This window comes from Hydractinia symbiolongicarpus, chromosome 9 (genome assembly GCF_029227915.1).
Source record: "Hydractinia symbiolongicarpus strain clone_291-10 chromosome 9, HSymV2.1, whole genome shotgun sequence".
Lineage (NCBI taxonomy): Eukaryota > Metazoa > Cnidaria > Hydrozoa > Anthoathecata > Hydractiniidae > Hydractinia > Hydractinia symbiolongicarpus.
In genome coordinates this window covers 3043802-3058952 of record NC_079883.1, presented here as the reverse complement: position 1 = coordinate 3058952, position 15151 = coordinate 3043802, and the positions used below count along the sequence as shown (strand labels likewise).

General features: G+C 32.8%; 2 protein-coding genes across 4 annotated transcripts; one reads left to right on the top strand and one right to left on the bottom strand.

Moving 5' to 3' along the window:
- Positions 1-444: 444 nt before the first annotated feature.
- Positions 445-6251, top strand: LOC130657713 (testis-expressed protein 30-like). 2 transcript variants are annotated; one of them, XM_057460725.1, is made up of 4 exons: positions 445-733; positions 2794-2946; positions 4028-4073; positions 4221-6251. In XM_057460725.1, exons 1-4 carry the CDS (start codon positions 725-727, stop codon positions 4592-4594), a joined length of 582 nt encoding a protein of 193 aa, XP_057316708.1. In that variant the 5' UTR covers positions 445-724; the 3' UTR covers positions 4595-6251. The 2 variants fall into 2 exon arrangements, with proteins under 2 accessions (XP_057316708.1, XP_057316707.1); XM_057460724.1 differs by having other exon boundaries at positions 447-733; positions 2794-3030.
- On the bottom strand, positions 6061-13731 carry LOC130657710 (RNA polymerase II-associated factor 1 homolog). Of its 2 annotated transcripts, XM_057460719.1 has the most exons (15): positions 13618-13731; positions 13431-13442; positions 12847-12942; positions 12447-12568; positions 12176-12242; positions 11892-11993; positions 11129-11180; positions 10355-10411; positions 10167-10235; positions 9254-9357; positions 8404-8520; positions 7453-7519; positions 7215-7276; positions 6576-6687; positions 6061-6473 (listed from the first exon to the last, which is right to left on the bottom strand). In XM_057460719.1, exons 1-15 carry the CDS (start codon positions 13659-13661, stop codon positions 6267-6269), a joined length of 1290 nt encoding a protein of 429 aa, XP_057316702.1. In that variant the 5' UTR covers positions 13662-13731; the 3' UTR covers positions 6061-6266. The 2 variants fall into 2 exon arrangements, with proteins under 2 accessions (XP_057316702.1, XP_057316703.1); XM_057460720.1 differs by lacking the exon at positions 13431-13442.
- Positions 13732-15151: the final 1420 nt, after the last annotated feature.

Here is a 15151-nt window from a genome sequence, read left to right as displayed (position 1 = left end):
GTGCATTTCTTTTGCGTATACGGATAGTTTGGAGAGATTAAAGGAAACTGCATTTCCACTCAAGCAAATCTTCCACAGCCTTAACCGAGAGTGCGTTTGGCTATAAATAGACTATAAATAAGTTCAGTGTGAGCAGAAGGAGAAAAATTTGAGTTGATATGGCCATTTGGTTTGTGGATAAAACACTATAGGTTTAGCATTGAAAGCGATATTGAAGCTTTAGTGATCAAGCAAACCAAACGAGTAATCATCGCAGCTGGTAAATGCCTACAAGCTCATGGCTGGGTTTTTGTTCCAAAAACTCCTCACCTGATTTTAAATAAATCTACAACGGCAATCTCGTCCCCAGGGCTCTTTTAATTTAATTTTTCAATTTTAAAAAGAGTATTAAAGAATCCCCGAGAGCGATATTGTTCAAAATTCTTTTCCTCCTTACCGCGCGCGACCAAAGCAGGAATAATGCGGCAGGCAGGAGAAGAAACTGGGGGATAACATGATGAGTGCATCACACAATACAAGCGCAACTGGGCCGGCGGATAATTTGATTCTAGTGGTTCGATTTGCTTTATTCCAAAATCATATTCACCATTATTATTAGATTTTTGCTTGGTTGGTTTCTAAAAGTACGCGGGGGTGACGAAAACGAAAAGCTACTTTTGCCCGACTTTTGTCCACTTTTATTTGGAACAGCGGGAGCTAGCGACGGGACTTGTTTGTTTATAAAATGGAAGAGGTGAGCAGTAGCAGTGAATTTTTTTTTAGGTAAATCATCACAGACTAGGTTCATAGCAGGCTGGTAACTATTCTTTAAAAACTTTAGTAAACAAATGATGTATACTTAGCTAGCTACTACGTTATGAAGCAGCATGTTTGTTCACCGCTTTTTCAAAATTATAATTTATGTAGCTAGCTAACCCATTGTTTTTTAAAGAACGTGTTTGTATGTGCAACTCTTCAGTTTTTTCAAATGAAATTGATTTATAGATCAAAAGTAAAACTTAACAATATTTTCCTCACTGACATAAGACAAAATAGCTAGATTGTGTAAAGCTGAACTTTAAAATTCACTTTTTTGGAAAAGGGGGCGTTAATTCAAAGGGGACGTTAAATTAAGAGGGGCATTTATTTACAAAATGAAATAAAAATTTGTATCAAAATGTAAAAAACACGTAGGTTAATTTACATTGCTTAATAAAAAAGTTGTGAAAACTCCTTGAAAAAAACAGCAGAGACATTTTTGCTTTGTCCATATATAATCGCATATTACCTTTAACATTGAAATGTAATATATTTCGTAAAAGTAATGTTAAAAAATTGCATTTTATTTTAAAAAAGTTAAAAAAATTCTGGTGTTTTCCTTTTACACTTGTTTAGTTAGTCTACGTAAATCATAACTTGCATTACATAAGCAAATTTGCCATTTTGAATGCAGCTTTTTTAAAACAGCATGGGTATGTGATGAAAAAATGTAACAGTTGCAAGTTTACATAATGTTGCATGTATTTAAATTTAAATTTAAATAAAAATATTTTGGCTTTTTTTGGAGATACTAGATCAGAAAGAAACTAATAATTATTTTTGATATAAAAAAATGTTTTGTGAACTGTTGTTCATATACCTGTGATGTTGTATGCAGATGTGCATATTTTACATGGCTAGCCTCACAAATATCGAGGGATATACCCTGTCTATTATTTCCAGGAGGGGCCATGGCGTAGATGGAGAGTCCTAGAGTATTTAATGCTCATTTTGAGCTACGCAGACCCAATTAGAGCCCGCGCTCTACTAGACAACTCCCGGCAACATCCAACGGCCCACACAGTGTGCCATCTTCCCAATTTCCCTCACATGGCTTGGGTTAACCCGGGGCTATGGTAACATTCACTCGCCCATGTCAAATTGCCGTCAAGAGGAATCGAACCCCGGTCTCCCGCACAGAGTACAAGAGCTATAACCACTAATCTACGGCGCCACAATTTGCATGCATGCAACTTTACTTAACTTGCAACTGTATTTTTAAAAAAGGAACAGAGTTCAAATAGAAAAATTAAAAAAATCTACCACTTAGCTAATTCTACTTTCTATTTTAGACCTCACAATAAAAATTCACCCATCTCAATTTATTAACATCTTCCCAATGCAAGAATTTTAATAAAAGTTACCTCCTCCCCCATAATTAGGTTGCTAATATTTTACAACAGAAATTGATTCTGTGCTGGAATAAGAATTCTCCTTAACGTTGACTCCCAGACACATCTGCGTCAGAGCAAAAGACATGACATTAAATTCAATCTTCTTATTCAATAATGCATGCTTGTCTACACCTTAATTAGCATATACTAATATCATTGGATAGCTATTTTCATAGATTTTGTCTAAATTTGCAGAATTGTGTACCGCAAGATAGCATTTAAAAGATTAATATGTACCTGTTTAAAAAAGTCCAGAATTGCTAATAATTTGTGAAAATTTTTGTCTGGGTGGAAAGCACTAAAGCACCAGGTCATTTATACAGAGGAGTAATTAAGGATTAATTTAAGGATTAATTTATACAAAGTTTACAGAAATTAACACCTGTTAAACTTTTCCGAAAAAAAAACATCCACAAAATTTAATACATGTATATATACTCATCAAATGTAATTGTTTTTGACCGAGAAATTATCGCTATGAAAATAAGCACCTTTAGTTAGAGCCTTTTTTTTAACTGTGCGTTCTGTTTTTGCTAACAAAAATTGGTGACTTTTTGCCAAAGTATCTGTTGTACTGTATTTTCAATGCATTGTGTTTTAGAATTTGGAGATTGTTGTGGGAGATAAACAGCTACATGGCATTCTTACAAAGCCAAATCAATTCAGCAGTTGGAGCAAATATGCAGTTATTATCACCCATGGTGCAGGAGGAGATATAAACAATACCCATTTAATACGTATAACAGAAAAATTGGTATATTATGGCTTTATAGTCCTGCGATTTACCTGTAAACCACCAAATTTTCAATTTAGAGTCAAATGTTATAGAGCTGTTTTGGTATGTTATGACTTGTTAAACGTTTCCAGCTCTTAGAATTTGCATTGGTGTTATTTTAGTTCCACATGATGCATACATTTCAACCCCCAGATCCTTAAAAATGCAGGTGTAATGATTAGTCATTTAATTTGTTTGATCACCAAACTACTTATATTTTATATGCTGACTCTGTAAGACTTCACTTAAGTTAGGGCTAAGCTAAAATCTTTGAGTTTGTAAGCCTCTAGATACTTGAAAAATGAATTTCTAGGGTAAAAAATCCTCATGTGGCTATACAATAAAATGGTAATTTGATTTTATAAAGAAATGTGATGGCTATTTAAATGTGTGTTTTAAATAAAAAGGGAGTAACATTTGGATTTGAGTTCCATATGCTGTTTTTGTTACTCTTGGTCTATTTGGTTGATAGTACAGAAATAAAAGGCCCTGGTAATGGAATTGCAGAAGTTTTAGAGACAAAATTTTTTGTGCCTGCACTTGCCCACAGTATTACAAAGTACTTTTTATTCGATCTCCCTAGAAAAGGATATTAAAAACTGATAATGGGGATTGCAAGCTAAAAAACAGTTTAACAGCAGTGTGGGAGAGTTAGTCTAAAAATAGGAGTCTCATATTGAAAACGGAAGGGTTGGAACATATGTTTTTTATAGAACCTTACTACATCATCATTGATGATGCAAGTATAAATATCCAAATTTTTAAGCAGTATGGACTTATGCTCTTGATGTTATATTGACATATGTAAAGTTTTGTAGTTAAAAAATGATGTCATTTTTAATTATAGGGTAAAAATGTAATACTAAAAAAAAATTTCAAAGGACTTGATAAACAACTTTTTATACTCCACAACATAGAAAAATATCATTCCAATAGAGAAATCCCTTCAAATAATTTTTTATCGATTCTGTAGTCTTGGAAGTAGAATCTGCTTATATAAAAACATTCTTTTCTTATTCTCAACGTTTTTTTATTCATGCATGTTTAAATTAATTTTTAGGAATACTGCAAGGAAAATGTTGATGTTACTGGATGTATTCTTGCAGGTCTAAATTTCTGTTCCTTATGATCAAGCTTTCACAATACTATTTGATCAAAGCATGAAAGTTAAGGCGTTAACATGAAGTTTTACTTTGCAAGATTTTTCCTGTTTATTTTTTATGAAAATGATTTATGTTTCTATGCCTTTACAGGAAGATCAATGGGAGGTCGTGTAGCTGCAGAAGTTGCTTCATCCTGTTTAAACCTGGCAAGCTTTATTTACGGTGTTGCATGCATTTCGTATCCATTACATCGACTAAAACAATTTGCAGACTTACGAACCTCACACCTGTTACACCTATCTGTACCAACTTTTATTATTAACGGGACAAAAGACAGCATGTGTAAGAAAGAACTAATGGATCAACTAATCCAGAAAATGTCTTGTAGTGTGACCATGCATTGGGTGAAAGAGGCTGACCATTCTCTAAAATTAAAAGGAAAATATTCTGAAGAAATCGTGGAAAATATGTGTGATTGGTTTGCAACGTGGTGTCAACTGGTATTCGCAGTTGAGAAATCGTGATCAAAAACATTTTTTAACTCTTAGAATCACACATTAGTATTTTTGAAAACAGATAATTTGTAATTATGTTTATAAACACTGTCCTGCTGGTTGAAAGAATGTTAAAATTTTGATTTGTACAAATTTTCACGGTGTCTGATTTCGCGGTGTCTGATTTCGCAGATTTCCTACATTTTTGTGATGATTTGATAGGAATCTTCACAATTTTATTTCATTTTAATTTATTGTAAAAACGGTTAGACAATAAACAGTAAAAGATAAATTTTCGAATTTTTGCATGGAATTTTAACTAGGAATTTCGGAAAAAATTTTTTTTTGATATTTTTTTGCCTAAAAGTATTGTGTATATATTTGATCTTACGTTTTTGTACATTTTTAAAATTTTTAACATGTCTATTACTCCTTTTGTGGCATCACTCTCTTTCTTTTAGGCTAATTAATTTTGGCATGAAGTCTGTCTGCACAAAATCATGGATATGTCGATTCACAAAAATAAATTTTTTCGAAGTTACTAGATCAAACCCCAGCCGCTTAATACCAGAGACTAAAAAGGTGTGAATTGATCTTCTTGTTCCGCGTTCGAGCTTTAATGGAAGCGTTAAATATGCACTAGGACTCCCCCTCAATTCGCAGGACCCAATAGAAACCAAGCACTGATTCGAGAAAGTCATCTTCGCGAACTGTATTTTTCCTTGATATCACGAAAATTAGTCAGCTTATGATATTGATTTACGTGCTGATCTCTATTCCATATTTCTTCGCAGGTCATTACGCTCCTATTTTTTACGTGGAAATCACCCTCGAAAGTATTTTTTATGACGTCATATTTTGACTGACTAGTAAAAATGTTGAAAAAATCGCACATGGGAATCGCATAATTAGATGTATCCAGGACAGTGAACTCAATTATTTGAAAATATGTTAATGGCTGACTCAAATAAATGCTTAGTGGACTATTCACGAAGTATTTTGAAAAACTAACGTAACAATTTGAACCAACCTCGTCCCAAGGACATCTTTTATCTTTTCTAACATCGACCGATTTGGTGATAGACAAGCTAATACGGGGTTGCCTTTATAAGTACGAATTTTATTGTGTTTTTCTAAGAGCTATACTATTTGATCGTTTTTAACCTGATCGGGTAGAACTGATATTTTGCAGACCATGAATGCAAACATTTGACGGCAAAAAAACTGTTTTAAAAATAGTATGGTTTTATCTTACAATTTGCCGTAAGAAATTATCCCATATTGAAAATTAAGGCTAAATTTTCAGACCAAACACATATTTCAACATTTGTACCTAGGTAGGCGTGCTTGTTACATGGCCTATAAAAAAGTCCAGTTCTGTAATTTTTAAGAGGAGTAAAAAAGTTCATATATGTATGTTATACTGGCTAGCTGTTATGGAAAGAAAATACTTCCTGTTAAAGAGTCATAAAATTTACAGTCAAAAAAAAAAAATATTTCGCAACGTGGAATTGTGTAGCTACCTTGATGTAACTAAAATTACACATAAGTTTATTTTCACGAAATATAAATATATACAAATAATTTGCAAGTTTTTATGGCCAGCAATCCGTTGTCGCACGATAATAACATTATGAAATACGTTCTGCGCGTATGCCGAGTCAACATTAAGTCAGATGTCATTTTTACATAACAAATAGTCTTATTCGTCGTCTTCACCCGAACTCGAGCCAAACAAATCATCTGCAGAATCCGATTCTTTATCCTCTTCGTTCGTCTTCTCTCCTTGATCTGTATTTTCAGTCTGGTCTGCATTTTTAGCACTTTGTTGTTCGTCTGCGTCACTGTCATCGGCTTCGTCGTCATCTTCTTCTTGGGCAACGTTTTCGAGTTGAACGAGACGCGCATTCTGATAAAAAATGATAATCATTATTGCAATTTTTGACTCAAATATATCACAAAATATACCTGGAAATAAATAAAAAATTAGTGTGGTTTAGAGTGAGATTACCTGTAGTCGAATTTCATTTTCTGTTGGTTCTCTATTCTTCACGACGAGTTTCGAAACTGCTGATGATACTCCTCCAGCGCCTCCTCTTCCACGACGTTTGTTTAGACGCACCCTGAAAATAGCAAAAAAAATAAATTCTTATTTTTTCTAAATAAACATTAATTTCGAAAACAATGGCATAGAAATATCGTAAATTTTGATAAAATTTACGAAGTTTTGTTTCAAAACTATTTCGATGGAATAGAACAAGGAAACTATATTCTTTACATAAAATATTTGAAGAGAATTTAAAGGTAATGGCATAAGTAAAGAACAAATTAATGTTGTATCTATGTGGCATTCTATGTACTGTGAATATAAAAACACGCAACAGTTGTAAAATTAAAATTAGTGTTGTATCTATGTGGCATTCTATGTACTGTGAATATAAAAACATGCAACAGTTGTAAAATTCAAATTAGGAACATTTGTGGAGAAAGTGGTTAAAAATCTATTTTAGAGGAAATTCGAAGAGGAGACTTTTCAGATTAAGGATTTCTTAACAGAATTAAGGAGTTTTAAATAGGCAGGGCGAACCTGCATAGGAATTCCTAAGAATAAAATTTTAAACATTCAGGAAATCTATGACAATTTAAGTACCTGGTTTGAAGTTCGTTGTAAAACACACCTTCTCCTTCACGAAAGACGAAGAAATAATTCTCCTACAATTAAATCACTGTGCTTTAACATTTTAAGAAAAAAAATTGCATGACGCCATAATAATACCAAGCTATCATTGAAGTCGTGAACAGGAAAAATCATACTAAAATAAAAAGACTTTAAAAAACAAAAGAAAACAGTCGTTTAAAGCTTTCTTTTCAATTACTAATAGCTATACCTCAAATCCTTTTATAGCTTTATTTTTTACGTTCCAGTTATATTCACGAGCAAGTTTGTAATCGTACCTAAAAAACGATCAACAAAAACTTAAAGAACAGTATTAAAGTGAATAACGGGAAGTAAAGTCCTGGGGTATTTCATCCTAACGGTTGGCTCTTCCTCCCCTTTGACTGTAACTAGTTTATATTACCGCCAGAGATACGTATTGCAATAATCTGACTTGCTTGCCTGCCACACAAGCCGATTGGCGGTTAGTATAAGGGTTCAAATAGGCTGACAACACCACATTTAAAGTGCGCTGGAGTGGGGACTCGAACCTGAAACCTTATGATTACAAGCCGAACGCGCTACCACTACAAAATTTCCACCTTGTAGTAGGATCTTTTAAAAAAAGAGTTAGCACAGAGATTAGTCTTGTACTCTTGGTCTAAATGCGAAAAGCGCTGTATATACGTATGGTTTAAATAAGACATGTATACGGTTTTAGAATACCCCTTCTTCGAGTATGTTATCTGTTCAGGGAAGTGTTATAAAGTCTTATTACTTATCGAGACAATAATCAATAATCTTAATACTAATTTTTACATGCCAGAAATATATTAAATGAGCTCATTTTGTCTCTTATCATATAATTCGGTTCTTCGCAATATGAAAACTATTGACACCAAACTCGGCGAACTTGCAGTGAAAATGGTTAGTGAAAAATTGCCATCGCACTTTCGCTTTTTACATCTATTATTTACTTTTTGAAATTGTAAATTATCATTTTTTTTTCTTTTGAATATCCAAAAATCTGGTTAAAAATCTTAAAAGGGCTAATTTGTGTTATTGGGTTATTTCAAACGATATAACGATTCTTTTTATTACATTTCACCAAACATATAAAAAACAGCGCAGTCTAGAGGTTTTAAAACTACCACCTTAGGAGGTATCGTAAATATTGTCTTACTCTTCGTCGTCAGTTGGTGCAGCATCACCATGCGATTCAGCTTTACGTTTCGATAGAGTTTTATCAGTAGGCAGAAAGTAAGCAACAAACTGGTCACCACTTTCGTCTTCCATACCTCTACAAATATAAAATATAATTTTATAATAATTGGAGAAAAAAGATTTTAAAATTTGGGTAAAGAAGCTGCAATGGTGCTACTACTTCTGTACCAGACCTCATTTCCTAGTTTTTTCCAGTACCATGAAGGAATGAATTTTCATTGCCACATTATTTTGACGAGGTTGATGCTATTCCATATTTACAAACGTTAATGACATTGATTGTGGTTAATTTTTTTACAACGTAGGCAAAACAAAAACGTATTTAAGTTTCAAATACCATAAATGACCGATTAAACCTTCACTATATATGCTATATAATTTCAAAAAATAATCGCCCATACTGAATCATTCTAATTTTCAAACAATCGCCTACGCTCAAAAAAAATAGCCAGGATAAAAAAAAGTCCTTTCTCCTGATGCAGCACAGTTTGAAGAATTTTAGAATTTACTGTAATATTGAAAAAATCTTATCAAAGCAATCTCAACTAACAAATTTTTAAAAAACGATCTCTTGGAATACCACCCTTCCCTGGTTTAATTAACGCCCAGGGCGGTATGTCGGTCCTTTACGGTAGGTGCTATACATATAGGCTTAAATAACGTATTTACTCCATTATTTCCGCTGCAATATTTTTTTGTTTTATGATAATATGAGCATTATCGAATCAAACGTGTGAACATTTTATACCCTTCTTATATATAATAATACAGTATTGAAAATCAGTTTGTACAAGCTTGCTATCACATACCGTATCATTCCCAGCGACATCTGTTGCAGAGTAGCGGGTGATGTTTTTCCACGTGGAGTTGGTTCAGTGTCGAAAATAACATGTGCGCATGGCATGTGCCAAAACTAAAAAATTGACAGCAAATTTACATTTATAAGCAACTTGAAGGAGTGTAAGAAAGAATTAAATTCGATATCTGTAGTAGGTACAATGAGCAACCAAAGTTCTGTTCGTACTGTTGGTACATTTCCAAAATAGTATTATTCTATCAAAGGCAAAGATTTTTTGTTAGTATTAAACATCACAGGTTAAACTCCAGTTTGATCAGGACACTCTACCTTGATCCCTGGGACAATTTCACTGATTTTCATTTAAATATTTCCATTTCGACTTTCCTCTTTTTTAACTTTTTTTTCATCCCGAACAAAAGTTTCTGTCCCACCCCAAAATTTCCTTCTTCCTATTCCACGCTCAACAACGAAAAATAAACACAACTAAATCACGAAGTTTAAATGCATCGTTCCTAAATGGAGAATTTCCTCAAAATAAACTTAAAGGCGATGCTAGTTTTTCTACAAAAAAAGAATGCACCTGTCGACAAACCTATTAGACTCCACTCCTTATTCAACTACTTTTTTGATTGCCTTACTTGTTAACGTAAAATTGATTTTTCTTTCAACAACTCCAACGTGCACATACAAATCATTCTTTTTGATTTCCGACGACCATTACGGAAAGCGAAATCTTTAAAATCACTTGAAAGGGGATAGAGAGAGAGATCAACCTAGCCCGGTCGCATGGAGCTGTGGCATCCGGGCTAAGTTTTCCTTTTAAAATTAATTCCACCTTTTATTACAGCTCGACCAATAGCGAATTAAATTTTAAACGTGGTTCTTGTTCACTTTAAATTTAAAGTCTTGTAAATAACACTTACTTGGAAATCAGGAAAGAACGGTAGTATTTCAACAGGTTTTAGACGTGGATTAGAGAAGTGTTGAGTAATCTAAATAATTAAATAAATAAAAACAAGCAGGTGCGTAACTTCATCTTATGCGGGGTAGCTAACATCTTGATAAAAACAAGGCGGGGTTAATTCCTACGTGCAGTAGTGTTATAACATACCGGTTTCTTAGCAGCTTCAAAACTTGCTTCTATCGCCTCAATTTGCGAGTCACGATCCTACACAGACAAAGAACAGCCTCTACACATATTTTTTTTTTACAAACAACCAGTTTATAAACTTTATTTTCTTGCGTCTAAACTTAATAGCTAATTGCTGTGTAGGTAATATGTAAGAATTCAACATCAAATGAAAGAATTGTGGATTAATTTGGGTAATTTCTACCAGAGTTTTAGATTTTAGGCAACTGTTTTAAGCAACTTTTCTATAACATTGAGGAATTTTTTAGTAACTAAAGTATTAGATCAAACATCAAGTTGCTTTTAAAAAAAAAATGTGTATTCAATTATTTGATCAATAACTCCTTATTATCCAATAAATTTATAAAGTACAGTTTGTTAAAAATGAGATTTTATTTTCATTTTTTCACAGCAGAACACAACAGTATACCGTCAAAACTATATGTACATCACTAACTTTTATTTTTTATTCACGTTTTATTCAAGAATAAAATAGAACGGAACAAAATGAATACTTTATTTTGAATGCCTAATATTCTCCTGGAAAATGTTTTATTCATGCCATCAAAAAAAAAAAAAAAAAAAAAAAGAAATGATTTCAACTTTCAATTTTGATTGAATAAGATTGAAACAATAAATTTACAATCTATTCTGACCCGTTCTGTTCTTGAGTGAAAACTTTAAACATGGGCGACAGCAGAAATTCCTTTCATACCCTGTAGAAACAACTATTGTCGCAAGTATACAAGAATATACCTTATAAAGATCAATGGCTCCCTTTGATTTCTTTTTTTGGCCAAATGCAATTCTAAAAAAATACAAATTAAAAACAATTAAATGAAAATATCAGTCTGTATCATATTTACCATTTAACTTTACCAAACAATACTTAGAGAGAGATACCTTTAAAATCGCCAATAAAATTGCTCAGTGATTGTTTATCCCAGTAAAATTTTCCAGGCACATTTTTCATTTGATGTTCTTACAAAAATGTTTGACAATTATGCAAAGGACATTTTAAACCTTCTCATGGCTGCTGTTTAAATCTGGTTACAAACCAAGTAAACTGCTTAAGAATTGTGTTTGAAGATTTTTCAGGCTTTCGTAATTGAATATGTATTCCCTATCTCCCATTACGAAAGATACACACACACAACTTGTTATAGTATACCGGAACACTAATTTTATACGAATTACAAATATGGCAGATCAAGTGGTTTGTAAACCCTCAGCCTTGACAGATAAGTGATTTGTACAACTTGGACCTCTCGTTTGCCCAGCGATGGCTCATTGTATTATTGATCTGGTGCTATCTTCTCAGCACATGCTGAAGAAAGGATGACATAACAACGAGATATCACTGAATGACAAACAGACAGTCAGATCTGTCACTTGTTTAGCTACTTCATACCCCAAAGCTAGCTACAGAGCCTAGCTTTAAGTCTACATTTTGAGTTCATATCAATCTATTGTACGAGCAACAGTGAATCTGAAGTACATTGATAATTTAATAACTTACTGTTTTTCTGCCATTTCATTGCTTGTTTGAAACCTGTTATATTCAGTAGATATATATTCCGTTTTTCGAAGCCATGACACTGTTTTCGTGTGCTGACGATGTCTAAATTGACACAAACAATATATTAAACGACATAGTAGATGACTGAATAAGTGCTTATTAGAACTTTGGATTTATAATACAGGATGGGGTTTGAGATGGGACTTGAGATAAGTAAAATATATGCCTGATTTTTTAAAATTTCATCTATACGGTCAGATTATACAAATAAACATCATCTTTACCTTTTCTGGTCTGCTTGAGGAGCAAGTTCTTCTTCCAAAAGTCTTTCATCAGAAGGATCTAACTCAGCTGAAAAATATTTTATTTTTTAAACTATAGTTGCACAAAAGAGGATGTCCATCAGTCTTAATAATGTTATTAGTGAAATAATAATGGAAAAGAAACTACTATTAACAGATTTTTCTCTACGTGACAACTTAATGTCATTCATGTATTTTCCTGTCAATGCTAGCATCTTCATTTCTTTATCAACCACAACCTGGTCAGACTTACCATTTACATCGATATCATACGTTTCTGGGTTAATCAAGTCTATAGTTACACCCAGATCTGGTTCAGTGAGTAACTCATGTTTGTAATTTCTTTCCAGGGAGGTCGGTTTGTACTGTATAAATCTGAAATATAATGTTGTATAAATCTGATATATAATGTTTAATGATAACTAACCCATGTTTATACAAACTATAAAAAAATTAATTTACTTCAGTAATCCCTGCTTACACTAACGGTCAAAAAAATTATTTTATTTCAGAAAGTTGGTTGTTATCATGAGACCATGATACACAACCATACTTGTAAAAAGCAAATCAGTAATCTATGGTGGAACACTAGAATCACTGTTTAAAACCATTATAAAAGATAGCATGTTTTCAATGCTTCCACAAATAACTACCTGTTGGCTTCGAATGGATATGTGATAAACTTTGCATCGAACGGGATGTCTGGCAGTGTATTGGTGTATTTAACATTACAAACGAATCCTTCTTTGCTAGAAAAATCAAGCCAAAAAAAATTGCACCCTTTATTATTATACTGAGACTGATAAGTATTGATTGGTGATAATATAAAACAAATTTTATATTATCATTATATACTGAGGCGGAGACATAAATTAAACAGTATTGAAACATAGTTCCAGCAAAAAAAAACCCTCTTGAAATAGAAACGGGAATGACAATTTTTAGAAGACAAATTGCTTTTTTCCCATTTGCGCAGCAACTTAACATTTATGATAAACAAAAAGTGTTTTGGGATGTGCTCGCTGGGAAAACATGATATTATACTTCCCCAACAATTGCAAACATCAAGTATGTTTTGAAGTTTTCATATGCATATTAAGGCTGAGAGAAAACACACTATGCTTATAACGAAAAAACAATTTTAAAAAGACGCATCTTTTTATTTTGCCTATGTGGATTTTTCCACAGGCCTTATCGACTAGTAAGACTGAAGAAATAAAAATAGATTTTTACTCACCCTTTTTCGCGGCTAAAAAATGAAAAATACAATCATTATATCGTCATACATTGAAAGATGTCACAAGCCATAATTCATTAAAATTAAAAATAAATAACTAAAAATAATATTTTTTATTTTCAAGTCAATAAGACAACTTTTATAAAATGAGTAAAAGTGAAAATGTTACGGAAAATTTCCAACTTACTTTTTTCTTTTTGATGCAGGTGAGTTTTGGATTGTGGGTGGCATTTTGAATAGCCTGTGTTACCCCAACATTTGATTTATTTATTTATTCAACTAAAGTTTAGAACTTAAAATAAATTATCTAAAATGAATCCTGTGGGCTTTGCAAGCATCAGTTTAGCCTGGAACATGTCTTGGATGAAATTGCTGATACTCTTCAAAGAGGCAGCCTAGAAGGTTTAATCAACTCTTCCAATGTTCACACAGCTGATAATCACAAAAAAATTAGGCTACTTGAGATTTTTTTTTTACATACAGGGTTTGAATATTCTTTGACATTCTGCTTGGAAAGAGTTCACAGAGTTACTTCCTTTGTTAACTAGCAGAGTCTTGTCAATTGAGTTAAAAGGTAGGTTGTATGAGGCCTGTGAAAAAAGTGTTTGTTGTATGGTAGTGAGACATGGGCAGTGAAGCAGGAATATCTTGACCGTTTAGAAAGGAATTATATGAGAATGTTTAGGTGGATGTGTAATGCCAGTCTGAGAGACAGAAAGAGTTCAGATGAGCTAAGAAGCAGGCTAAGTATCCGTAGAATTAAAGATGTTATCCAGATAAGAAGATTGAATTGGAGGGGGATAATTGGGTAAGAAAGTGTAGAGACTGATAGTTCCTGGGGCAAAGCCCAGAGGCAGACCGAGAAAGACTTGGCAGAAGGTTATAAGGACAGACTTGATACAGAGGAAGTTGAGTTTAGATCTAACACAGTCTAGATCACATTGGAAGAGGGTCATTAATATACCCCGTCCAACCCATGCTAGCATGGAAAACGGACGTTAGGCCGAGAATGATGATGATGAATGATTCGATAAATTCTGATAAAAAAGCCTCAATAACAATTAACTTTGACCATATCATTAACCATATTTGACCATTTTTGTTGACTGGCTAACAAAAATACCTGTGGTTAAAACTTTTTTTACCTAACATTTTAAGGCAAACTAATCATATAACAGTTTAGGGTTCAAAATTTAGAACACTAAAAATGTATAAAAACCATTCCATATATTGGAGATTCTGACAAAAATCTTGAGAAAAGAAAAGGACCAGTTACTGATAATCAAGCCAATCCTAATGTAAACATAATAAAAAGCGTTATAAAAAAACAACACAACTTTGAAAAAATTCAAAAATCTAGTTTTGCTTCCAGCAGAAAAAGCAAACAAAATCTTAAATGGTGTTTATAATTTATCATTTGTTAAAAGGAGGATTCTTAAGTCGTGTACTTTTTTATGTGATTAGTTTTGTGCTTTATCCATTTGAACACTGTCAGTTCTTTATTAAGATGTTTATGTTGTTGCTTTGTTGTTGTTAACAAAATAGAGTTTCCTGTAGAAGCAGAAATATATAATGCCGTCACCGAAATTTTACAAGGGATATCATATGACTTTTCGAAAGTATGTGAGAATATAAAATGCAAAGATAAGTGAACTGTCATATTTAAAGGATACACAAACCTTCTAGTAATTTGAATCTTAAATTCATTTGACTATATTCCT

Excerpts from the sequence above, each read along its gene's own strand:
- LOC130657713 (XM_057460724.1), top strand. Across the intron at positions 3,031-4,027 it reads AATGTTATAGAGCTGTTTTG|GAATACTGCAAGGAAAATGT; the intron begins GTATGTTATGAC and ends ATTAATTTTTAG. Across the intron at positions 4,074-4,220 it reads TACTGGATGTATTCTTGCAG|GAAGATCAATGGGAGGTCGT; the intron begins GTCTAAATTTCT and ends ATGCCTTTACAG.
- LOC130657710 (XM_057460719.1), bottom strand. The coding sequence starts at position 13,661 with ATGCCACCCACAATCCAAAACTCACCTGCATCAAAAAGAAAAAA. Across the intron at positions 10,412-11,128 it reads GAGCCATTGATCTTTATAAG|GATCGTGACTCGCAAATTGA; the intron begins GTATATTCTTGT and ends TTGTCTGTGTAG. Across the intron at positions 9,358-10,166 it reads CGTTCTTTCCTGATTTCCAA|TTTTGGCACATGCCATGCGC; the intron begins GTAAGTGTTATT and ends TCAATTTTTTAG.